The following is a 25443-nucleotide window of genomic DNA, read 5'->3' as shown; positions in this document are numbered from 1 at the left end:
TTCCCTAAACAGGGCTGCCTTCAGATGTCTTCTAAAAGTCTGGTAGTTGTTTTTCTCTTTGACATCTGGTGGGAAGGCGTTCCACAGGGTGGGTGCCACTACCAAGAAGGCCCTCTGTCTGGTTCCCTGTAACTTGGCTTCTCGTAGCAAGGGAACTGCCAGAAGGCCCTCGGTGCTGGACCTCAATGTCCAGGTAGAACAATGGGGGTGGAGACGCTCCTTCGGGTATACTGGACCAAGGCCATTTAGGGCTTTAAAGGTCAGCACCAACACTTTGAATTGTGCTTGGAAACGTACTAGGAGCCAATGTAGGTCTTTGAAGACTGGTGTTATGGGGTCTCGGTGGCCGCTCCCAGTCACCAGTCTAGCTGCCAGTTTAGTTGTAACTCCATGGTAGTGCATCTGCCTGCAGAAGGTCCCAGGTTTTACACACACACACACACACACACACACACTACAAAACCAGACAACAATACAAAACAGTGAGATGGCAGGAATCAGGGTTGCCATACATCCAGAATTTCATGGACATATCCACAATATTGCAGTCGGAATCAGTGTCTGGGTGAAAATCGGCTAAATGTCTGGGAAAACCCAGATGTATGGCAACCAATGTCGGCAGTGCTTTTGCCGATTTTCCTCAAAAATAGCTCATTTTTAAAGCACTTTTGCCAAAATAGCTCAACAACTTTTTAGTCCGTATTGTGACTTTTTTGAAATATGGCAACCCTAGCCGAAGCACATTGCTGGACTGTAACTCCCATCTTGCCTGATCATGAGTCTGATGGGAATTGGAACCCAATGACACCAGGAGGGCCACAGCAACTCCCCATCTCTGACTTAAGGAGGTGGGGATACAATGCACTATTAAGCACTATGTTAATCATACAAAAGAGAATAGTTAAAACAGTGGTCAAACTCCATATTAGGGGATACACCATATATCATTCATAGCATAGAATGTTCCCTTCATTCAGCTTGGAATAATATGGACCTAGTTTAAGGGAAGCATTACATTCCTCACCAAATCAGCACATAGAGGCCAGAGGGACTTGGATGCATCTTTCTTTCTTTCCAGACTTTACAGATTTAATAATGTCATGCCCATTTGCTTTTATAAGGTTCATGGGCAAAACATTTTGTCACACACCTTCCGCTGAAAGCCTCCCAAAGCATCCTTTACCTCCTTGTTTCTGAGGCTATAAATCAAAGGGTTGAGCAAAGGGATGACAACTGTATAGAACACGGTCAGTGTTTTGTCAAAGACGCCTTGAACCAAGGATTCATCGCTAGAGGTCAGTCGGAAATGCAGGATGAGAATTGCCCCATGGAAAATGGTAACTACGATGAGGTGTGAGGTGCAGGTGGAGAAGGCTTTCAACCTGGCTGCGACCGAACTGATCCTCACCACAATGTTGGTGAGAATATATGTATAAGAAACTACAACACTCAGGATGGTGGTTATTTCTACAAGACCAGCCACATAGAAAATCAGGAGTTGATTGAGGTGGATATCCGAACAGGAAATGGACAAAAGTGCTGTGATGTCACAGAAAAAGTTATTGATCACATTAGACCTGCAGAATGACAGCCTGAAGGTGAAGACCGTGTGAAGGAGAGAGTGCAAAAGGCCAAGAGCATAAGATCCCAACACCAGAAGAATGCAGACTCTAGGAGACATGAGGACTGGGTACAGCAAGGGTTTGCAGATAGCCACGTAGCGAGCATATGCCATTGCAGCCAAGAGAAAGCACTCCGCGCTCCCCAGACCTACAAAAAAGTACATTTGCATTGCACACCCAATAAAGGAAATGGACCTTTTCTCTGCTAGGAAGTTCACTAATGCCTCTGGAGCAAACACAGAAGAGAAGCATACATCCAGGAAAGACAGGCTGCTGAGAAAGAAGTACATTGGAGTGTGGAGCCGGGGACTGGCCCTTATTAAGGCAATCATTCCTAGATTTTCAACCAAGGTGATCATATAAATAACCAGGAACACCAAAAATAGACTAGTTCGTAGTGTAGGATTGTTTGTTAATCCTACAAAGGCAAACTCACTGACCACTGTTGTGGAGTTTTCTTCAGACATTATACCCAGGTGAAATGTCCAGATCTGAAAAAACACCAAAGCATGGCACAGGTAAAACAATACTTCACAACCAATGTATGGAATTCAATGCCAATAGTGGTAGGGATGACTATGAGCCTTCATTGCTTTAACAGAAAGTTTTGTGCATACTTGAAGGACAAGACCTTCAGGCAGGGTTCGCTGCAGGCTTGCATTCAAACCAACAAACAGTTTGATGTAGCATCTTAGAGACGAACAGATTTGCTATGCTTTTAGTCTGCAATCTTATGCACACTTACAAGGGAGTAAATCTCACTGAATGCACTGAGACCTACTTCCAGATTACTTAACATTCATAGGATTGTACTGTCTGTGGCTAATCTGAAATGTCAATTACAGAAGCAATATTATAGATCTGGTTATCAAATGCTCGTGAAAAAGACCAGGGAATGGCCACCTTCCCCATGCCTTCTTTGTGGGCTCCCCAGCCCAAACTAGTGGGCCAAAGTTTGAGGTGAGTTGCCGAATTGGATGGAGGTTTTTTTGCTCAACTTTGGTGTGATAGGCAGCAGTCCCCTCAGGGCAGGAGTCTGGGGGCAAAAGTCCAAGGCACCACACAGTAGAATGAGCAAGAGGAATCTCAAATGCACCAGGTTGGGCATGTCATATTTTAAAGAAATGAAATCACCATCTAAAGAGGAGGTATCTGTAAGACCACCAAGTCCATGTTTAAAGTTGCCTATCTGCACAACTAGAGATGTGGGCTGGGGTCAATGAACAAGGATGAAGAAAGCTGTAGACCAGGGGTCAGCAAACTTTTTCTGCAGGGGGCTGGTCTACTGTCCCTCGGACCTTGTGGGGGGCCGGACTATATTTTGAAAAAAAAAGTATGAATGAATTCCTATGCCCCACAAATAACCCAGAGATGCATTTTAAATAAAAGCACACATTCTACACATGTAAAAACACCAGGCAGGCCCCACAAATAACCCAGAGATGCATTTTAAATAAAAGCACACATTCTACTCATGTAAAAACACACTGATTCCCGGACCATCCACGGGCCGGATTTAGAAGGCGATTGGGCCGCATATGGCCCCCGGACCTTAGTTTGGGGACCCCTGCATAGTCCAACGACAACTGGGAGGCATGGATGATTTGGGGAAGCATTGTCAATTTGTGCAGGGAGCTGTCTATATTTGATACAGTGTGAGAGCTCAGAATCATGAATTGCTTCTAGTACAGGGTGTGCCTCTTAAATTGATCATGCTGTAGGCATACTTCTACTTTAAAAAGCCAGCAAATCCAACATCATCTAACATTGTGAGTGTTGGAAAAACAAATCCAGTTAGAAACTTTGCAAACCAATTCGTATTAAAAGAGCTTAGTTGAGATTCCTGCATTGCAGGGAGTTGGACTAGATGATGCTTAGGGTTCCTTCCAACTATGATTCCTTCCAACAGTTCTATGATCACATAGGAGTAAACTCCACTGAACACAGTAGGACTTATTTCTGACTATGGATGGTATCTAAGACCAAATTGGATTATCACTGCATCTACTTTGGATATATTTACTCCTGTGCTATGAATGTTCCAAGAACCCATGCAGGTAATTTCTTTCATTTCACATACTGTACTTCTATCTACACTAACACAAGAAAGCACAGCATAAAGTGCACTTTTGCATACTTTTACATACCTTTGAAAATAAGCTCTGCGCAGCTTCTGCATAAACAGCTGTGGTACTCTGTTGCAGAGAGAGAGGTCAGCAAATTCATGTAAGATGTAAAATAATATTAAAATGAACTAGATGTGTTGAATCACAGGGATCTGATAATTTGCAACAATGTTTTCTCTCCTCGATTCTAAAATAAGCTACAAAAGTGCCCCTAATCTGATTGCCAGCCCCCTGATGATTGGTACTATATGGGTACCATAAGCAGCTCTGTTCCATTTTCTTTCTTCACCAATCTTTCTAGTGACACTTGGTTCCTAACAATACATTTCCTCCAAATACAGTATCTGAAGAAGTGTGCATGCACATGAAAGCTCATCCCAAGAACAAACTCAGTTGGTCTCTAAGGTGCTACTGGAAAGAATTTTCTATTTTATTTCCTCCAAATGTTATTCTCTCAGTAGTTCTGTTCTTTCAGAATTCTTAGCATAAATAGAATGTCTATTCTGATCTGAATTTGCAAGAGACTACCTTGCAATTTATTATGGAGCACTTTTGTTGGGCTGCTGTAAGATAAACAGCTGATAGGATATTGAACTTCCCCACACATGACTTTTTCAGACTTTAATCCCTCCTGAAGTCTGATAGCAACGAAAATGACCGACAGGGAGCTAATTATTATTATTTGCCTCTTAATGAAAAAAATGAGGTGAAATGGCGCTGTTGAGCAGAATTCCAGAGACAGAAAGAGTGAAATATCATCATCATCATCACCATCTTAGGGCAGTTCACAGCATAACAACACAAAATAAAACCACAAGGTATATAATAAAAACAATAACAAAACAATAACCACCAAAACCCACTATGCCACAAGACACACTTAACGGTAAAGGTCCATAGAAATGAATCAGCCCAAAGTCTGGTTGAAGAGGAATGTTTTTGCCTGGCACTTAAAGATGTATAATGAAGGCGCCAGCTGAACCTCCCCAGGGAGAGCATTTCACAAATGGGGAGCCACCGCAGAGAAGGCCTCTTCTTGTGTTACCACCCTCCAGACCTCTGGTGGAGGAGGCACACTTAGGAGAGCCTCAGAAAGTGATCTCAGGGGCTGGGTAGGCTGTTTCCCCACCCTCCAGCTTAGATTCAAGGGACATTTGGGGCAGCAGTGGGTGGGGTAATTGTCAAAATGGCCCCCTTCTCCTCCATTAGCAGATACTTCCAGTGGCGGAGTTTCATGCTCTGGCACCAGGGGGCGGAGAGCAGGTGGGGGCAGGGCTGGCATGCGTACCGGGGGTGGGACGTACCGCCTGCAGGGGTGTGATGCGCATCCTGGGGGCAGGGTGAGCCGCCCGTAGGGGCGGGGCATGGTGCCCGCAGGGACATGGTGCCCAGCGCGGGTGGGGGGCAGCCGCGGTGGCACCCTATCGGGATCGTGCTGCCGGGGGCGGTGCACTCCCCCCACACTCCTCTTCCTCCGCCAATGGATAACTCCCACTGGGGCAAAGCACTAGGAGGGTGTTCTGGTGGGGCAGAGGTTTGTATAGATTCAGACAAAGCAAAGAGCCTGAAGCTCACTGCCATTTTGTTTTGAGAGCTTCCCACCTGCCTGCCCTTGGGTTGGAGCCTTCACATAGCAATTTTGGGTCATTGGTTGAAAGGACCAGAAATGAATTTCTTTCTCTCAACTTAATTGGCATTTGGTTGGGGCTTTTCTCACCTTTCCCTCAGTGAAATTATGGCTTTCCTTTGTTAGGCGGAAGAATGTTGTTTGTATGAGGGCGGAAATGGCATTAGTGAGGATCAACATAGTATAGTGGGGCCCATAAGGGGCCTGAGGGGAGGATTGACCACGGCAAACCCAAGTGTGGGTTTGGTATCTGCCTGGTTGGAATCTGCACCCTGGTCCCCCAGTGAGACCTTGCTTGCACTCTCATTGAGGAGGTAAACAGCAGTTTCAACACTAGCTGACTCCCATCATACAGATTTGGAGCGATCCAAACCCAGCAGATCTATTCCATCAACATGGGGCTTGTGGAATGATGAACTGGTCTTGGGACCCAGTGCCATGGCAACCCTTGCCCTGCCTGCTGCTTTCAATAAAGATTTGGCCTGATTTTACCCCATCACCATTGTACAGTCTGGTTATTTTACTGCTCTGATAGGTCACATAATGGACCTGCCTGGGCAAGCGCAGGCCATTGTGGACCTCCAATCTCATTATCATATCATAGACCATAATCATTGTTACCATTAGGAAGCATTGTTCCTACTGCTAAATAAAGATTTGCCTTCAGTAATTATTGCTTCCATAAACTTAATGAGTCTCTAAGAGGAATTATATCTTTGTAAACATTCTGCCTATAATAACCACTAGTGTATTAATAGATCATCACCACTAACTTACATATCCATCTGGAGCCTGTATCCATAATAGGTGGATCACAGGGAATTCACCAATGGAAAGCCATGATAAATATAGTTTCCACACACAAGGCTTAATGGAGCTTTTGCTTCAGTTGGGTTTGTAATGCATATATTAAAATTACATTGGCCAGAATGTTCAAGTACATTGCAGTCTTTATCCTTTCTAAATCTGGAGATTCATGTTTCATGTATGAAAACCACATCAAACTATATGTTTCTAGCTGGGTGTGTAGCTACTTGAACAAGGAATATTGTTTGTAGTGGTTTCCACCCCAGCTCTTTCATATAGGTGTAAATGTAGCATAAGACAGGCATAGGCAAACTCAGCCCTCCACATGTTTTGGGACTACAACTCCCATCACCCCTGACCACTTGTCCGGTTAGCTAGGAATGATGGGAGTTGTAGTCCCAAAACATCTGGAGGGCCGAGTTTGCCTATGCCTGGCATAAGAACATAAGATGAATCTGCTGGATCAGGCAAATGACCCATCTAGTCCAGCATCCCGTTCTCACAGTGGCCAGCTACATGCCTGTGGCAGCATACAAGCAGGCACTTTCCTAGAGCTGCCATATCTCCAAGTGAAAACGAGAACAGAGTTTTTTTTGGTTTTTTTTAAGGGGAACAAAAGTTGTTGCGCTTTTTTTTATTCCAAGGCACGTCCTGGAAAGTCAGGATGTATGGCAGCCCTAACCTTCCTCTCCTGCATTCAGGTTTTCCTATCTAGGTTCAGAGGCTTCTAGCATTAGCATATAAACACTTATTCGCAGATGCATTTCTACTATATTTCTTTATATAAACAAATGCACGTTCAGCTGTATTTGCTGCTAGCCTGTCTCTCGTTGTGGAGGTAAAGCTATTCTTAAGCTGTACAACTCCAGATTCCATGACTTAAAGCCAGGGTGGTGACTTACCCATTGTCAAACTGCCAAAAATAAAGAGGATAAAGTAGGACACAGGTTCACCTAACATTTGCAGGTGCTAATGTGTATAGATGCAAATCTGGAAATAATTACTACAATTGAAATACAATACATCTCCCCATAGTAGCAAAGACTGTGACCAGGTGGCATCTGTGTCTACTTAGACTGCAGCGCAAGTGCAACCTCAAGGCCTCTGCTGCTTTCTCTTCTTGTGGTTCTTTGTATACTAAGCATGTAATTAGTAGCCCTTCAAATCAGAGGGCTGTCCTGGGATAACTCTTCAAATGGAGAACTGTTCTCTGCAAAGTAGAGAATGGCTATCCTACTGACTGCTTTGGCATTTTAAAAAATGTAAAAAAAAAAAAAAAATGAAAATAAGATGCCTGGGAGATGAATTTTGTTTGGTCTGAATTTATAAGTGAACAAACGTAATCCACGTCTCCCGGAATAATACATAGATCAGAGTGTAATTTTCTTTCTGCTTCTCTGAATTTTTCAATACAGTTCTTCATAAAAACAAAAAAAACAGTAAAGAAATGTGTGTTTTAGGATAAAATATGCTTTAAAATGCACAACGTGAGATGAAATAGGTATTTAAATACTCATGTTGGGATCAAATAATATTTATATATGTGTTTTATAATAAAAGTATGTGTGTGTATTATATGCAAAAATTATTTTGTATTTTTTAAAGTAAAAATTGCAAATTAATCTGGAAATGGGATGGAATGGACTTCTGAACCAACATGCAGATATGACTGGTGCTTCTATCCTTGGTAGAGGGGGCTGCAAAGGGGAGGTGAACATTTTTAGGGAAGTTTTTAATGTGTGATATTTTTGTATCTGATTTTTGTTGGAAGCCGCCCAGAGTGGCTGGGGAAATCCAGCCAGATGGGCGGGGTACAAATTATTATTATTATTATTATTATTATTATTATTATTATTATTATTATTATTTTGTGAACTGCCCTGAGATCTTTTAATGAAGGGTGGTATATAAATCTAATAAATAAATACATGATAAGCATTGGTTAGGGAAGCTTCCTTCTACTTGCACCGCCATTAGAACAAACCATTAAAATATAAATACAACAATAATAAAAAAACTGAAAGGCATAATGAATATTAGTTAACAGAGTGGAAGTTGAATATCCTGTTCATTATTATACTGTTTTGTTATTCCATAATTGTCCTTTAGCATGGCAGTGTCTTCCCAAGCATTCTCCAAAATGCATCCTTAACCTCCTTGTTTCTCAGGCTGTAGATGAGGGGATTCAGCATGGGCATCACCACTGTGTAGAATAGCGAGGCCACTTTGTCTTGCTCTAATGCGTACGTGGAGCTGGGCCTCAGATACATGAAGAAAATTGCCCCATAGAATAAGCTGACAACCGTCAGATGGGATGTGCAGGTGGAAAAGGCCTTGCGCCTGCTCTCGGCAGAATGGATCTTCAAAATGGTGGCCAAGATACAGGCATAGGAGAGCAAGATGATTGCTGTCGTGCCGATGCAATTTATGCTAACCTGTGCAAATATCACTGTCTCGTTGGTGTGCGTATCAGAACAAGAAAGCTGTAACAGGGGGGGAATGTCGCAGTAATAATGGTTGATCACATTTGGCCCACAAAAGGATAGGGTGAAGGTAAACACTGTATGTAGAACTGCATAAGAATTGCCAAGGAAATAGGAACCAGCTACTAGCCACATGCACCTTTTCCCTGACATTATGATGGCGTAACGCAGTGGGTTGCAGATAGCCACATACCGGTCGTACGCCATCACTGCCAACAAGAGGCATTCAGAACTCCCACATATAACAAACATAAACATTTGAGTTGCACATCCAATGACCCCAATGCTTTTGTTCTCTGCCAAGAGAGTGACTAACATGTTGGGTGTGATGGCTGAGGAATAGTTGACATCCACAAAAGCCAAGTTACTGAGAAAGAAGTACATGGGGGTGTGGAGGCGAGGGTCTCTCCTGATGAGCAAGATCATCCCTATGTTCCCCACCAGGGTGACAACGTAGATCAGAAGGAACAGAAAGAAGAGGGGCAGTTTCAGCTCCATTCGGCTTGTGATTCCCAGGAGAATAAACTCGGTGGTGCTTGAATGATTCCATACAGACATGTTTTCTATTATAGATTAGCTGCTGGGACAGAAAGAAAGAAAAAGGCTGAGTATCTACTATCTAATTTGAGAGCAAAGAAGATGGGAGGAGGGGTCAGACAATTTCCATCTCCTTAATCCTGCCAGTTGCATATGGTCATTAGGAGCAAATGATGTGCAAGAGGGAAATCGGTGGAACTACACCCTTTTAAAATTCAGGAGGAGATATCATTTCAGAATTCCCTTCAAATTACAGAACGTTCTATTTTCACGAGGTACCCATTTATTCAGGGGCAAACCACATTAGACTCAATGTTATTTACTTCTGAAGCCTGAAAATATTTCATTTTTTTTTTTTTTACTTGGAGATAAAGTGCTGCTAATTTTTAAAATCCTACACAATTTGCATGAAAACACCTTTCGAAGGTAGATTTTAACTTACTGCCCTCCTGTAATTTTTTTCCAAATGTGGAAATTCTGGTGCCTGTATAATGCTATCTTCCCTACCAAATCACTTCTCTCTTTGTTTTCAGTGGAAAAAAAACCCTGATCCACTCACATATTCCTCAGAACACACAAATTGGCTCCCTTCCACCCACACGGAAGTGAATTGGTAATTCCAATCTATGCAAGATATGTATTTGAGAATCCAAAAAGCACAATCAGCTATGGATTGCAGCATTTTTAATTGTAACCAAAGGGCAAAATCCTAAACTCTCGGCACCATTCTGTCTACCACTAATATCTATTTTAAAGTACTCAATGAATTTCAAATGACAACAACAACAACAACCAGAGATTCCTAGGACTTGTCTCCTGAACACCATTTTCATACTTTAGTAGCTCACCTATGGAATGGAGCCTCAGCAGCATTCAGAGGGTTGAGCTTGGATGAGGAGCTCACAGAGTATTTATTCATTCCCTTGTGAGGATTCCCTATAGGCTCTCAATCACTTTTATGTCTGTGTTGCTGCAGAGCAGAGAAAGTCACACTAGGCGACACACCTGTGGATGGCCCAGGATTAGTTTATCTGCCTCCCAACTTGGGTGTCTGCAGCTGACTAAATTCATCAATTTCACCCGAGCCTTGGGAAAATTCCCCATAACATCAAGTAACACACACACACACACAGAGAGAGAGAGAGAGAGAGAGAGAGAGAGAGAGAGAGAGAGAGAGAGAGATTATAATGGTGCCATCTCATCAGGGTCCAGACTTGCAAGGGGCCTAGAGTCTAAGCTTTCATTTAAATAATAATAATAAGTACAGTGGTACCTGTTGTGTATTAAATAAGAGATTCTGGCAGCAGGGTAAAGTATTGTTATTGGTCAATTTGAAGTGTACAATCACAATCCACAGCCTGATTGGGTCCCGCCGGAAAGTTTGAATATTATTGGTTCCCGCTAAAATGTATCTTTTCCCTCAGTCCCAATGTGTCTATAAATAGAGCTTTCCCTACCCCCTATCCCCAGTCTTGTCTAATCCCAACAATAAAGAGCTGTTTTCACTAAGACGTGTAGCTGGACTTCTTGCTACCAGAACCCACGACACAACAGTACCTCAGTTTTCAAACATCTCTATTAACAAACATTTCAGTTTACGAATGCCATAAACACAGAAGTAAATGCTTTGGTTTTCAAACATGCCTCAGAAGTTGAACATGCCACGCAGCCTCCACTGAATGCAAGATCCGGAGGCCTAGCTGTCGGCTGTTGAGTCCTTGGTTTTTGAACGTTTCAGAACTCAAACGGTATTCCGGAACGGATTATGTTCGAAAACCGAAGTACCACTGTAAATACCAAGCCCTTCTAGAATGTATTGTACATGCAACTTTCTAAGCAATTTCTATGAAATGAGTCACCAGGCTGATCCTGCCTTTCAATGTTTTCAATCAATGTGTGAAGTCAGGGCTGTGATTGGTGAATGAGTTGTTTGGACACCAAGCTCTATAGGAATCCTTGTAGTCCTAAACGACTGCTGTTTTCTACTCCCCTTTGGTGCACTTTTCTTTCCTGGTTCTGTCTCATTTTCTAAACCACAGAATCTCCAAAGTTTTCTCGGAGTCTTAAAAGGGGGCTGCTGGATTGATGCTCTGATTCATTATAAAGCAGCATCTCTTTTTAATTTAAATGTTATAAAACTCTGTAATATAAAAAACAGAAAAATGTATGTTCACCCCATTCTTTGTATGTACAAAAAAGGTTTAAACCACAGATAGCACTTAGGATCAAACATTCTTACCTGGCCTTGTCTTGTTTCAAAATAGAATGACAAGTCACATTTTATTATTTATTTATTGCAGCCATTTATTAGGGCTGTGCACAGACTCACACAAACTCTGAATGTGCACCAGGGCCCTAATCTAGATTCCCTGGATTTTGCAGACCTGCCAAAAGGTCACCCACCCAAAATCTGGTCCCTGATCAATTCAAGGCAGCGGTGCCAGCTCCTGGGGGCTGAACCCTTTCGCCCTCCCTATATTTTGGGAGTGGGGACTGCCCCCCCCCAATGTCCAAAAAGTGCAGAGGTGAAGCATGGAGAAGAGTGTGGCACAGCTCCAGTGGCCGGCTCATTCTTCTCCTGCTGCTGCTGCAGAGGGGCAGGAGGGTCGAAGCAGCCTCCCATCATTGCTGGTACCAAGAGGAAGTGGAGGAGAAGCCACCAGCCACTGAAACTGCATGGACACCATGTTTGGCTCCACCCCTAACCTCTTGACGTCAAACATATGTTGGGAAGTTGGGGTGTCACACATGCAACACTGGCCTTGCAAGCTGGTGCCTCTGATTCGGGGGCAGGGCTAGTGATTACTTAGGGTTTTCTAAAAACCTAAGTAAACTTATGGTTCGATGGGGGAGAGATGCTGCATCTTCTTTTCCCCTCTCCTGACTGAATGCTGGGTCCTGCATGTTTGTGAGTGCAATATGCAGGGTTGAATCCTGCACTTACCATCTGATAAGCAAAACATTCCATTGCGCTCGGTGCTGCTTGTTCGCAAGCACCTGCCCTGTAGGGAAACCCCTTGGGAAGGAGCAATGCCATGCAGGGTTGAATCCTGCACTTACTAGTTGGTAAGAAGTGGATTCCATCATGCAAAGAAACACGATTACATGCCACATGTTTACATCAGCAGCTCATTTGGAGATATCCCTAAGGATCAAAACTCCTACAGGCAGAATATGAGGCAGAATGCTAGAGGGACAGATACACACATAAAGAGCTTGAAAGCAGTCAAGGGGACCCATGCAGAGTGCATAAAAGAACAAGGAAATGAACACTCTGGTAAGTTGAGCAGCTGGCTACTTTAACCAAGAACCAACTCACTTAGCATTACAGGTAGACAGCAGTGCTGGTCTGCCATAGCAACTTAGAGACCAACTAAGTTTGTTCTTGGTATGAGCTTTTCGTGTGCATGCACACTTCTTCAGAAGGAATTTTTTTCAAAAAAATTTTTTGTCTCACTTAGCATTATTCTAGGGGATAATTCTAGGGGATAATTTCCATGTTTTAAAAAAATGTGTATTCTGTTGTGAACAAGGAATGCTGGAGGAGAGTATATTTCTTCCATGAGATGGGGAAACAATCAGTGCAGAAGTGTCTCAGCATGGTTAGTGGTGGCAAAAAATGGACACTGTCACATTCTTCACCCACAACTTTGCTCACCGTTCTTCCAAGGAGGGTGAATTTTGCTTCTCTGCAGGAAGAGTGACAGGTGCAAAATTGAATGCACATCTTCGTATACGTAGATAGATACATTTTTGATGTATAGAAACAGAGAGAACATCCTTCAGACATTGAGCAGCGCAGGGTGGAATAGCAACGCTTATGGTAGAAAATGGGATTTGTCCAGGAAATAAAAACAGAAGTATGATATATATGGAGATGGAAGAACCAACCTGTTTCTCATTTGTGTCATCCATAAATCTGTTCCATAGGTGCTCATTAATCAGCCATTTCTTTTTTAAAAGAAACTCCACACAAAAATGCATTTATATATGTGTTGGTGTGTATTTCTATATGTATTCTCTCTCTCTCTCTCTCTCTGTGTGTGTGCGCGTGCGTGCGTGTGTGTGTGCACGCATGCACGTGTGTGTTTCTAAATGTACTCTGATACCCTTAAATTGCAGACAGCAGTCTTGCAAAATTCAGAGAAGTGCAAAAAATATCCAGTCTAAGAAGTTCAGAGCAAGTCACAAAAGACGAAATTCCTCAAGCATCCCCTAACAATATGGCTGAGGATCTACTTGCCTAGAGATTCTTCAGAAAAGTGTCAGGTGTGTTATGATTCAAGCAAAAACCTGATTGGGAGGTGGTGTTCATGTGGTATCAGCTTTGTTAGAAAGGCAGTTTGAAAAAGCTGCCCTGCTGGCAAGAATAAGGTGCTGCTACAGACCATTTCACACTTTATGTAGCAGCAGGTCCAATTTTGTCACCTGTGCACTCAAAAGGTTGCGGCAACCAATTTAGTCTCTTCAGTGTACCTGTATGACCATAATGGTTGGTGGGGAGGAGGGGTGGCACTTACATGGCCTCTCATCACTGACACCAGTGCAGCTTACTGGGAAGGAGAGGTTGCCAAGATATAAATTCACCAACAGGAGTACCAGATTGGCTTCATTGCTGTGTTTGCACCACACCAACCTCCCCACCACCTCACCTCTCCCAGTAACCCGCAGCAACACCAGTCACAGCAGGTTAGGCAAGTGCCACCACTCCTCCACCCTGATCACTTTTGCTGTATGATGTATTTACGTTTGAATATTTCCCTGCTGTGTACAATGGATATATTACACACCTTATTCTAAGGAGCAAATGCAGAAATGTCTCAAAATGGGCAGGATTTCTATTGCCTTCCTGATCCCAAATGACAAAAAAAAACCCTATAAGGAGACAGAGTTTAAGCTACCCGTGTTCAGTCATGGGGTTTATCTGGTAAGAAGGTCAAGAAATGCTTTCTGAACCCAGGCAAACTCTTAGGGTTGGGGTGGTGCTGTTTATGCAGATCAGAAACACATAACATTTCTCAAAGCATAATTTCAGGTGGTGGTGACATTGTGATTGCATGGCAATGTTTACCACATCAGAACTGAAAATAGAACACCTACAGGAACAAGACAGTATTATTTTTTTAAGTACCCACCAGAAAAAATTATCATCCACATATGCTGAGATAACACTACTGTATGTTTTCTGCCTGTCAGAGATAAGTGAAATTCTCCCCTGATTTAATCATGCCCTGTTTAACCAGATGATCTGATGTGGAATCAATGGCAGATGCCAATCACACCTTGACCACAGTGAAGGAGTTCATTCTGTTTGGACTCACCGACCGCTCGGACCTACAAGTCCCCCTCTTTGTCATCTTCCTCCTGATCTACATTGTCACTGTGATGGGGAATCTGGGGATCATCCTTCTAATCCGGACTGATAGCCACCTCCATAACCCCATGTACTTCTTCCTCAGCCACTTGGCTTTTGTTGACCTCTGCTATTCCTCTGTCATTGCCCCTAAGATGCTGGCAAACTTCTTAGCAGCTAAGAAAACCATCTCATACTATGCATGCGCAGCACAGCTGGGCTGCTTCCTTACTTTCATGATCACAGAGTGCTTTCTCCTGGCGGTGATGGCATATGACCGTTACGTGGCCATCTGCAATCCACTGCTTTATCGGACCGTCATGTCCCAGAGAGTCTGCATCCAGCTGGCAGCTGGCCCTTATGCATACAGCTTCTGTGTTGCCTTGTTCCACACCATGGTTACATTTCGTTTGTCCTTCTGCTCTGCTAATGTGATCAACCATTTCTACTGTGATGACCTCCCGTTGTTAGCCCTTTCCTGCTCTGACACCAGCACCAAGCAGATACTGATCTACGCTTTTGCTGGTTTTGATATGCTATGCTCTCTTCTCATTGTTCTTGTCTCTTACACATTTATCCTCTCAGCCATTCTGAGAATCAGCTCTGCTAAGGGACGACTCAAAGCCTTCTCCACATGTGCATCGCACTTGACTGCTGTCACCATCTTCTATGGAACTCTGATCTTTATGTATTTGCAACCTAGTACAAACCACTCTCTAGCAACGGATAAAATAGCTTCCATTTTCTACACACTGGTGATTCCTATGCTCAATCCTCTGATCTATAGCCTGAGGAACAAGGAGGTGAAAGATGCTCTGAAGAGAACAACAGAAAGAATTGTTGTTGTCCACTGATGGATATTTAGAACATTCTTCCAAATGTATTTTATTCAAGCAAAGAATGGACGGTGTTGTGTGTATGCCTGGAGTGGTCAAAAGGAGGTGGTGCTAGAAAGCAGCACAGGAGACAAGACGGAAGAGTCTCAATGTAGGGATGGATAGCTAAATCAATCTCTTTCTGGTCTATGTCACTTCCACATATGCTCACTCAAAATGCCATTTAATTCCCTTTCCCCATTAATCTGCTAATGTATTTCTTCTCAGAAATCTGCAAGAAAATGTTCAGTCCTCTAAATATATTTTATCTTAAAGTGTACGTTTCAATACATTTCGATCATTCCTTTTGAAATGAAATCCATTTCAATAAGGGTTTAGGCCCAGTTCTGACACAGAAACTGCTTTGGTTGCCCTGGATTACGACTTCTGCCAGGAGAGAGACAGGGGAAATGTGTCCCTGTCAGTTCTCCTTGACCTCTCAGTGGCTTTCGATTCCTTTGACCATGGTATACTACTGGAGCAGATGTCCAAATTATGGGTGGGTAGCACCACTTTGCAGTGGTTCTGGTACTTCTTGGATGGTCGTTTTCAGACAGTGATTCCTCTACAACCAGACCTTTGGCGGATTAACATTATGTGGCCTTTTAAAATGTGCTTTTAGGAGTGGGGTTATTGGTTCGCTTTTATTTTTTGTTTTATTATGTATTTTGTGTCCCCACTTTGTATTTTTATGTTTTGAACCACTCTGTGATCTTTGGATAAAGGGCAGTGTGCAGATTTATTTATTTATTTCATTGAATTTATATACTGCCCTATACCCGAAGGTCTCAGGGCAGTTCACATAACAAAATCAGAATATAAAACCACAAAATATATAAATATATATATAGTGGAGCTATATTGGTTCCACTGGTGAATCCATCAGTGTACCATCAGTGTATCTCTCATGGCAATGGCACAGCTGACATTCTGTCAAATCCTACAGTTATTTAGTTGGTGGGTCTCTTTTGGCAATGCATTTATTTTCGAAAAGTATGTTATTTTTAAAAGATTAATCAATTCTAAATCACCACAATTTTTGGTTGAATCTGCTCCTGCTCGACTAGATGCCTTAGACCAGGCATGTCCAACAGGTAGATCGTGATCTACTGGTAGATCACTGGACATCTGTGGTAGATCACTGGCTCCCCCCAAAGAAGCTCAGCAGCTTTGGCTCCCCTAAAAAAGCTCTACATCTTTGCCCTGAAGCCCCCAAAACAAGGCTTTCCCTCCTAAAAAAAAAAGCTCAACTTTGACCTGAACGCCCCAAAACATGGATGGCTTTCCTTCCTAAAGAAGCTCAACAACCTCAACCTGAACCCCGCAAAAGGGGGTAGATCACTGCCAGTTTTTAATTCTGTGAGTAGATCGCAGTCTCTTGGAAGTTGGCCACCCCTGCCTTAGACCAAGGACTCAAGCCATATAAATCATTCAGTTATTGCCAGTTTGAGCCCAGTCTTAGGCTGGTAAACTATCATCTGGAGCTGAAGGTCTCAATAACATAGAGGCAAAAGCCACATGTCTCCAATAAAAGTATTCATTCAGAAACTTAATTCAGTTCCCACAATTTCCCTCTCTTCTCTTAGGCATTCCTTGATATCCTTCTTTCATTCTAGAAGCTCTTCCTTAATAACTTATAGGAGTTCACAATGAGCAGCTGACCCCAGCAAAATCTGAAACAACAATAGGTTTACCGGTTACAAAAATAAATCATGTGACCAGTCATAACATATGTGGCATTTCCATTTAAAAATCCATTTATTTGTTTATATAATTATTTCTATACCATCCTATCATAAATTATATCAATACCGAAATCTCCAGAAAGCTTGGAGAGGTTGTCCTTAGTATTGTGTTTGGAAAAGCTTTGTGTCTGACTTGTTTCTCTTTGCAAAAGTCCACCTTAAGGGTTTCTGTAATCTCTTTCTGGTGACTCCACTGCCAGCAGGAGATAAACCAAGGAAGTGTACACTATGAAAATGCATTTCCCATCTCCATAGTTTATCTCCTACTGGCAGTGGAGTTGCGTGGCAATGTCCCTCCCTCCCTGAAGGGAATAATGACACTTGAGACGTGATATAGGTTTAATGGGCATAAAGGCCACAACTTTATTGGTTACGGATGTTGAGCTGTATTGGCTTAGGCATTGGACCCTAACCAACTATATCCGACCCCAACCCATGTGTTGGAAGTCCGGGAAGGGTGGCTCCCAACAGAATATTAAAAACAGAATAAAACATCAAACATTAAAAACTTCCCTAAATAGGGCTGCCTTCAGATGTCTTCTAAAAGTCAGATAGTTGTTTATTTCCTTGACATCTGGTGGTAGGGCATTCCACAGGGCGGGTGCCACTACCGAGACCTGGTACCCTGTAACTTGGCTTCTCGCAGTGAGGGAACCGCCAGAAAGCCCTCGGCGCTGGACCTCAGTGTCCGGGCAGAACAATGGGGGTGGAGATGCTCCTTCAGGTATACTGGGCTGAGGCCATTTAGGGCTTTAAAGGTCAGCACCAACACTTTGAATTGGGCTCAGAAACGTACTGGGAGCCATTGTAGGTCTTTCAGGACCGGTGTTATATGTTCTCGGTGGCCAATCCCAGTCACCAGTCTAGCTGCCGCATTCTGGATTAGTTGCAGTTTCTGGGTCACCTTCAAAGATAGCCCCATGCAGAGCGCATTGCAGTAGTCCAAGAGGGAGATAACCAGAGCATGCACCACTCTGGCAAGACAGTCCGCTGGCAGGTAGGATCTCAGCCTGCATACCAGATGGAGCTGGTAGACAGATCTTGCTTCCCCATTAGGTTCTCAGGAAGCCATAACTTTGGGTTGAGCACAGAGCAAGGCAAGCCTCAGTGTTTCCAGCTTCACCAACAAACATTAACTCCCTTGGTCTATTGTTCTCTTTCCTTGGATTGCATGGCATCCAGCCAGGTGAGAGGACTGGGGGGAAGCCTATCTGCTGCTGGACACATCTTCATTTGTCACTATGGCAACATATATTTTCTTAGCAAAATTTTTGCAATGCTAATGAGGCCAGCCAAGGCCATAACCTTAAAAAAAGTAACTAGTTTGACTGGTTCATCAGGTTTCCTCTTGTAGATTCTAACCTCACAAAGAATGACAGGTCTGAGAAGGACCAACTAATATCACCCAAACCGACCCCCAAAACAATAACAATACATTTATCTCAAAGTTGTAATGAATGTGGAGTACAGTGCTGCATCCTGATGGCTCCACAACTGATAGAGAAGAAAACCTGAGAAAAAACTGAAAATTCCCAAGAAGGATAAATCAAAGAACTGGTGAATTTGAGAATTAAATGCTGGTGATTCCTTAGGATTTTGAGGTACTAAGCTAAACTTTGGTCATATTGTCAGTATCTTCTGGAGATAAAAACCAATAACTAAATGGGAATCAGAAATTTCGTAAAGGACCGAAGAAACCGAACAGCAATGTGCGATAACACATCTAGCATATAATAAACTTCACACATTCATAAGCTTTACAATTTAATTTCCTTTCTACTTGGACATAATGTGGAGACAACCTCCTTATTTCTTTATTTTTTGTTCATACCAAGTGAATGAATAGACAGCTAATGCAATAATACTTTCTTCTGCATTAATCTCTTGAGCGCACCCTTGACCTCCTTGTTCCTTAGGCTGTAGATCAATGGATTCAGCATGGGAATCACCACCACATAGAACACAGAGACTATTTTGCCCTGTTCTAGGGACACGCTAGAAGGACATCTGATGTACATGACAAAGAGTGTCCCATAATAGAGAGTGACAACTGTCAGGTGGAAGCCACATGTGGAGAAAGCTTTGTATCTCGCCCCAGCATTTTTAATTTTCAGGATAGTGAAGAGAATGAAGACGTAGGAGATTAGAATAACAACGAGGGAGCTGATGAGGTTGAAACTGGCAGAAAGTAACATCAGGGTCAATTTGACATGGGTGTCAGAGCAGGACAACTTCATGAGAGGTGGGTCAGCACAGTAAAAGTGGTTGATGACACGGGAGCCACAGAAGGTCAAGCGGAAGGTGAATATGGTCTGTATCGTGGCATCTAGGAAAGCATATGCAGAGGGAACTGCCACCAGCCACATACAAACCTTCCAGGACATCTTTGTGGTATATGTCAGTGGGTTGCAGATGGCAACATACCTATCATATGCCATGACAGCCAGGATGAAGGATTCTGTGAGATTCAGTGCAATGAACAGGTCACACTGTATCACACATCCAGTGAGGGAAATCACTTGGTAGTCTGCTACTAAATTTGCCAACATCCGAGGTGTGACATTGGAGGAATAACAAATGTCCACAAAGGATAAGCTGCTGAGAAAGAAGTACATGGGAGTGTGGAGTTGCGAATCCATCCTGATTAATGTGATCATCCCCAGATTCAACAGCAGGGTCATAATATAAACAAATAAAAACAGCATGAAGAATGGAAACTTCAGTTCTCTACGATTGGTGAACCCCAAAAGAATGAAGTCATACATCGTTGTCTGATTAATATCAGCCATCTACACATGTACGATATCTTCTGAGAAGAAAAAAGAACATACACACAAAGTGAATGCAGACTTATTATTGGATGTACTGGTGAAACAATACTCTTCTCTGGTTTTATTCTGTTGTCTCAAACCTCTTCTATGATTGCGTGTAAATTGGGGAAGGAACTTGGGGTCCTATTTTTTAATGCCCCCACCTTTTAACACACAATAGAACTAGCTTGAAGACAACACATTTTGTTTTCTAATAGAACTAGTGCTATCAAAATCTCAGTGAAATCAAGACAGAAAGACAGAATGTATTTCCACACATGCACATAAACAAGCTGATACAATTTGGAAAGGGTTAGCATTATACAGGAGAGGAGACCACACACAGAATAAGAACATAAGAAACACTTTGTTGGTCACCCTGATGGATGATCTGTGCAGAGAGAGGGACAGGGAGACTGCGACCTTGCTCCTACTTCTTGATCTCTTGTTGACTTTTGATACTATCAACCATGGCATCCTCCTGGACCAACTCTGGGGAATGGGAATCGGGGACACTCTATTACACTGGTTCCAATCCTACTTTCAGGACTGAGTCCAGAGAGTAGCATTGGGAGAGTGCTTTTCAGTCCCCTGGCAGCTATGTTATGGGGTACTGCACTGTTGTCCCCAGTACTATCAATATCTACACGTAGCCATTGGGAGCAGTCATTCAATGTTTCAGGATGAGGGCCATCAGTATGCTGCTGACAATCACCTCTGTTTCTCCATAACATTGGAATCAGGGGAATCTGTGCAGTCTCTGGGCCATTGCCTGGATGCAGTGGTGAAATGGATAAGGAAAAATGAAGTGGTCTTGAATCCTGGCAAGACAGAGGCACTGTGAATGAGTAGTTCTTGTGTCTGACAAATTGTTCAGTTGCCTACCCTGGATGGGTTTACACTCCCCCTGAAGGAGCAGATTTGTCATTTGCGAGTGCTTAGTTCCTTTTACCAACTGCAACTGTTTCAACAGCTATGACCATCCCTGGACCAGGAAAGCCTTGCCACAGTAGTTCATGCATTGGATTACTGAACTCTGTGTGGGGCTTCTCTTGTGAAGCTGCAGTTGGTACAGAATGCTGTAGCACGAGTGCAGACAGGAGTGAGACCTCATCAGCAGATAAAGCTGCAGGAAAACAATGGCAGCTATTTTGAAATGTGGCAGTTTCCATGCCCTCATAAGGAGCAACTTTGCCAGCAGATTGCATTCATTTCTAGCCCAAAATAATAATTAAAAGGGTATAAATGCTTCTGAATGAATTGGCGAGCCTGCAAAGCACTTCACACTGGGGCAATCTGTTTTCTCAAAGCGTTGAATGGGGGAGGGGGTCTGAACTGAATTTTGTCATTGGTGGATACACATCTAGTTGCAACTGATTTGGAAATGAATGTGACCAGTGCACAACTGCAGTCTTAGTCAACATACTATGCTATAGAAATAAAATTCTCAGAGCCAAAGGGACATTTGGCTAAATGCCTGGATAGATATTAGATGTTTCACACCCAAATATAGTTAATGGATGCTGGTAGAACCTACCTCAGTGAGAGAAGAGGCAGTCCCAAAAAATTCCTGATAGCACTGACAGCTGCATGAAACAGAAAACTTTATAGTCATCTGTGAGTCAAGGGACATAATCTCTGAACTGTCTCTTCTGTTTCTCTTGTTTTCTAGAGCCTTGAGAGTAAAATTACTGCACTCCATAGGATACTAAGTGGCTGCTGTTGACAATGAACATGCATCCATGCTTTTTCCTGTTTAATTAGACTATTGCATCTATTGAACTAGTATAATTTAGTAGTTAATTTGTTGGCTGAAGATATTAGAGTTCCTGTTCTCTTTTACCATTGACTATGTCATTATTTTAGTTCATCACTCATGGAAAAGGAATGAAATGTGAAATGAAATGAAATGTGAAAGTTTGGTAATAATACCAGGAATAATTGCAGAAGAGATATCCAGTATTTAAAATATGGGCTAGTGTAATAATTTATATTAATTGTGAACTCATTCTGAGATTATCAACCCTTACGTAGCTAAAAGGAATCATCCATGCCCAAGAGAAAATTATTGGCAGCCTTGGGGCAACTCCATGATTTGCAGAATACAAAAAACAAAAACAAAAATCAAGGGAAGAAGGGACATAAATGTAGCCCAGCAAAGAATATGTTCAATGGACACAGGATGCAGAATCCTTTTAGTGATTAGGTGGACATAAATTCAGTTGGAACCTGTACTTTTATGTTTTAATTCATGTTCTTGTATATCTGACTAGATTGGCATTTTTGTTAGAGGAATTCCTTTTGTTGATGTTGTTCTAGACATTTCTGTAATGCATATGCCAAGTACTGCAGCCTTCATTGCACCTCTGAGAATATGAGGTTCCACGCTGGGAGAGGCATGGTCAGCAAAGTAATTTGCTATAGCCATTTGGATTGTTTCTGCAATATCTTGTGGTGCAGCAGGAATGTATGCAACCACCATATTGAGTCAGGGATAATGGGGTCCTGTATTTGTAAAGAGGCCTTAGTAGGGGAGTGATCAGATAGTCATGGGTTCTATGTTCAATAAAATCAAAATTAGGGAGACAGAGATCAAAAAGAAAATTCATTCCTGAATAAGAATGAAATTTCAGAGATAAATATGTGTGATAGCTTGCTCCCTGGTTTATCTGACACCATCCATTTTTTTAGATTGTATCTGTTTAAGCGTGGGAATATACATTTATTTCCAGAATAGCTGCCAAGAGACACATTGGGAAGTCTATCCAAATGCTTACTACAGATAGCATTCAAATTGCCTGCAAAAATAGCTTTGAAGATAACACTCAGGTCCCATTTTACAAACGCTTGCTATGCGAAAATTCACTTATCTGAACAAAATGAATTAGTATCCATTCCTCACTATATGCACTACAGATTGCATAGTCAAGAGTGCATTATAATTTTTCCAACAGAAATCAGTGGAAATCATTGACTTGTTATGCAAACAATTGCCTAAGGAATGATTTCCATTGTGTTCGTAAAACAGGACCAGTTTTTAAACCGATGCAAATAAGAGAGTGAGGGTACCTAACATTTCAGCCACACACAAAACCCTTCCCCATAGGTCCTGAAAATTAAAAAATTGGGACAGTGGTTCCCAATTGGTAGTCCACAGACCCAGAGGGGTCCATGTAACACACCCAGGGGGTCTGTGGCACCATTCACATAACAAAATCTACCATAAAGATATCACAATTTTCAAAAGTAGGGGGTCTGTGGCTTGGCTTTTGAAAAATATGGGGTCCACAGTACTTAGCTAACTGGGAAACATGAGATTAGGACATAGTTTTAGCAACACCTCTGGACTGCTTATTACCTGGAGACATATAATGTTTGCTAAGGTATTAGTAGGATAAGAGGCTACTGCTTGTAGATGCATCGTGTGTCTCCTGCAAAAAAAAAAAAACACAATAAAGTAATGTACTCAGAGTTCCTTCATTGCTTGATTACATCATCTAAACCTTGTACCTTCAGGTGAAACACTATAGACATCAGTCATGACAAAAGAGGAATCCCATAATGATATACAGGCCCAGGGCCATCACTAAAATCTAATGTGTGTGTCCTATAACAAATTCCACATTCCCAAAACTCCCCACCCCAACTACTCCCTCCCACTCCAGCCCCTATCATTCCTAAACAAGCATCCTCAGAAAGACTAAGGAACTTGTGGTGCAAACAAATGGTTTGTGGATGGGGCGGAGGGAAACACCATGGAAAGGGGAAAGCTGCCTGCCCTCTCTGAACATTGTAAATTCCAATCAACCAATAGTAACATAAATACCACCTCACATTAACACCATGAGATGAATTTCTTGGAGAGCCAAATAAAGAATAGTGTATATACAACCAAAATGATAAATCATTAGTGAGAAGTAACACCGATAGGATAAAGATACTCATTTATTCATTGTAGTTGACGGTATCATGAAGTTGGGGGCTCATGGAGAAGAAGACACCAGGCTAGACTTTGGGCATCAGTGTTTCCTTGCAGATGTAAGAAGGATTCCGTACCTGGTACTGACTCCAACTTTCTCCTTTTCCCCAGGAGATTCACAATTTGAGGATGAAAATGTAAGTCAGAAGTTTCATAAGAGGCTGCAAAGAGCATTTCACCCATCCATTAGGTGCCATTGCAGTGTGTAAGCAATATGTCCACCCAAACACCCTGTTTCAAATTTGAAGAACTGATGGATCTGAAAATTACTGTAGATGCTGATGATGAGTGAGAGATAGTATGTTGTATTTGGGCCATACTGTCAATATTTTATGGAGATGGAAACCAACAACCAAAATTGAATTGGAAAAGTGGGGAGGGAAGGAAGAAACTAGACAGCAAGGTGCAAGAACTTATCTACCATATTAAACACCATACATTCATAAGCTGTAGAATATCATATTTCCTCTTCTTCGCCATATGGTGGAAACATCTTCCCCATGGATCATTTCATTTCATAACTAGTGAACGAATAGACATTTAATGCAATAACACCTTCCTCTGCAATAATCTCTTCAGGGCACCCTTGACCTCCTTGTTCCTTAGGCTGTAGATCAACGGATTCAACATAGGGATCACCACGGCATAGAACACAGAGACTATTTTGCCCTGTTCTATGGACAGGCTAGAAGGACGTCTGATGTACATGACAAATAGTGTCCCATAGAAAAGGGTGACAGCTGTCAGGTGGGAGCCACATGTGGAGAAAGCTTTGTACCTCGCTCCGGTATTGCGAATTTTCAGAATAGTGAAGAGGATGAAGGTGTAGGAAGTCAGAATAACAGCTAGGGAGCTGATGAGGTTGAAACTGGCAGAAAGTAACATCAGGGTCAATTTGACATGGGTGTCAGAGCAGGACAGTTTCATGAGAGGTGGGTCAGCACAGTAAAAGTGGTTGATGACATGGGAGCCACAGAAGGTCAGGCGGAAGGTGAATATGGTCTGTATCATGGCATCTAGGAAAGCATATGCAGAGGGAACTGCCACCAGCCACATGCAGACCTTCCATGACATCTTTGTGGTATAGAGCAGTGGGTTGCAGATGGCTACATACCGATCATATGCCATGATGGCCAGGATGAAGGACTCCGTAAGCACCAGTGCAATGAAGAGATAACACTGTATCAAACATCCAGTAAAGGAAATGACTTTATAGTCTGCTACAAAATTGGCCAGCATCCGAGGTGTGACATTGGAGGAATAGCAGAGGTCTACAAAGGACAGACTGCTGAGGAAGAAGTACATGGGAGTGTGGAGTTGGGAGTCCATCCTGATTAATGTGATCATCCCCAGATTCCCCAGAAGGGTGATAATGTAAACGACTGAAAACAGCACGAAGAGAGGAAGCTGCAGCTCTCTACGATTTGTGACACCCAAAAGAATGAAGTCAGATACAATTGTGTTATTTCTTTCAGCCAT

At 42.5% G+C, this 25443-nt stretch overlaps 5 protein-coding genes across 6 annotated transcripts; 1 reads left to right on the top strand and 4 right to left on the bottom strand.

Moving 5' to 3' along the window:
- Positions 1 to 1123: 1123 nt before the first annotated feature.
- Positions 1124 to 2095, bottom strand: LOC117043742 (olfactory receptor 1009-like). The gene has a single exon (XM_033143777.1). It carries the CDS (start codon positions 2087 to 2089, stop codon positions 1124 to 1126), a length of 966 nt encoding a protein of 321 aa, XP_032999668.1. The 5' UTR covers positions 2090 to 2095.
- Positions 2096 to 8267: 6172 nt separating this feature from the next.
- On the bottom strand, positions 8268 to 10120 carry LOC117051930 (olfactory receptor 1020-like). Of its 2 annotated transcripts, none has more exons than XM_033158656.1 (2): positions 10051 to 10120; positions 8268 to 9242 (listed from the first exon to the last, which is right to left on the bottom strand). In XM_033158656.1, the coding sequence occupies exon 2, from the start codon at positions 9221 to 9223 to the stop codon at positions 8288 to 8290; it is 936 nt and encodes a 311-aa protein (XP_033014547.1). In that variant the 5' UTR covers positions 9224 to 9242; positions 10051 to 10120; the 3' UTR covers positions 8268 to 8287. The 2 variants fall into 2 exon arrangements, with proteins under 2 accessions (XP_033014547.1, XP_033014555.1); XM_033158664.1 differs by having other exon boundaries at positions 8268 to 9245; positions 10051 to 10115.
- Positions 10121 to 14461: 4341 nt separating this feature from the next.
- On the top strand, positions 14462 to 15409 carry LOC117051955 (olfactory receptor 1038-like). The gene has a single exon (XM_033158686.1). It carries the CDS (start codon positions 14465 to 14467, stop codon positions 15407 to 15409), a length of 945 nt encoding a protein of 314 aa, XP_033014577.1. The 5' UTR covers positions 14462 to 14464.
- A 3616-nt stretch (positions 15410 to 19025) lies between these two features.
- LOC117051920 (olfactory receptor 5M11-like) lies at positions 19026 to 19964 on the bottom strand. The gene has a single exon (XM_033158646.1). The coding sequence runs from the start codon at positions 19962 to 19964 to the stop codon at positions 19026 to 19028; it is 939 nt and encodes a 312-aa protein (XP_033014537.1).
- Positions 19965 to 24504: 4540 nt separating this feature from the next.
- LOC117051909 (olfactory receptor 1030-like) lies at positions 24505 to 25443 on the bottom strand. Its single transcript, XM_033158634.1, has one exon. It carries the CDS (start codon positions 25441 to 25443, stop codon positions 24505 to 24507), a length of 939 nt encoding a protein of 312 aa, XP_033014525.1.

The sequence above is a fragment of the Lacerta agilis genome, chromosome 1 (assembly GCF_009819535.1).
Source record: "Lacerta agilis isolate rLacAgi1 chromosome 1, rLacAgi1.pri, whole genome shotgun sequence".
NCBI lineage: Eukaryota > Metazoa > Chordata > Lepidosauria > Squamata > Lacertidae > Lacerta > Lacerta agilis.
The sequence above is the reverse complement of the archived record's forward strand: the minus strand, read 5'-3'. Positions and strand labels throughout refer to the sequence as shown.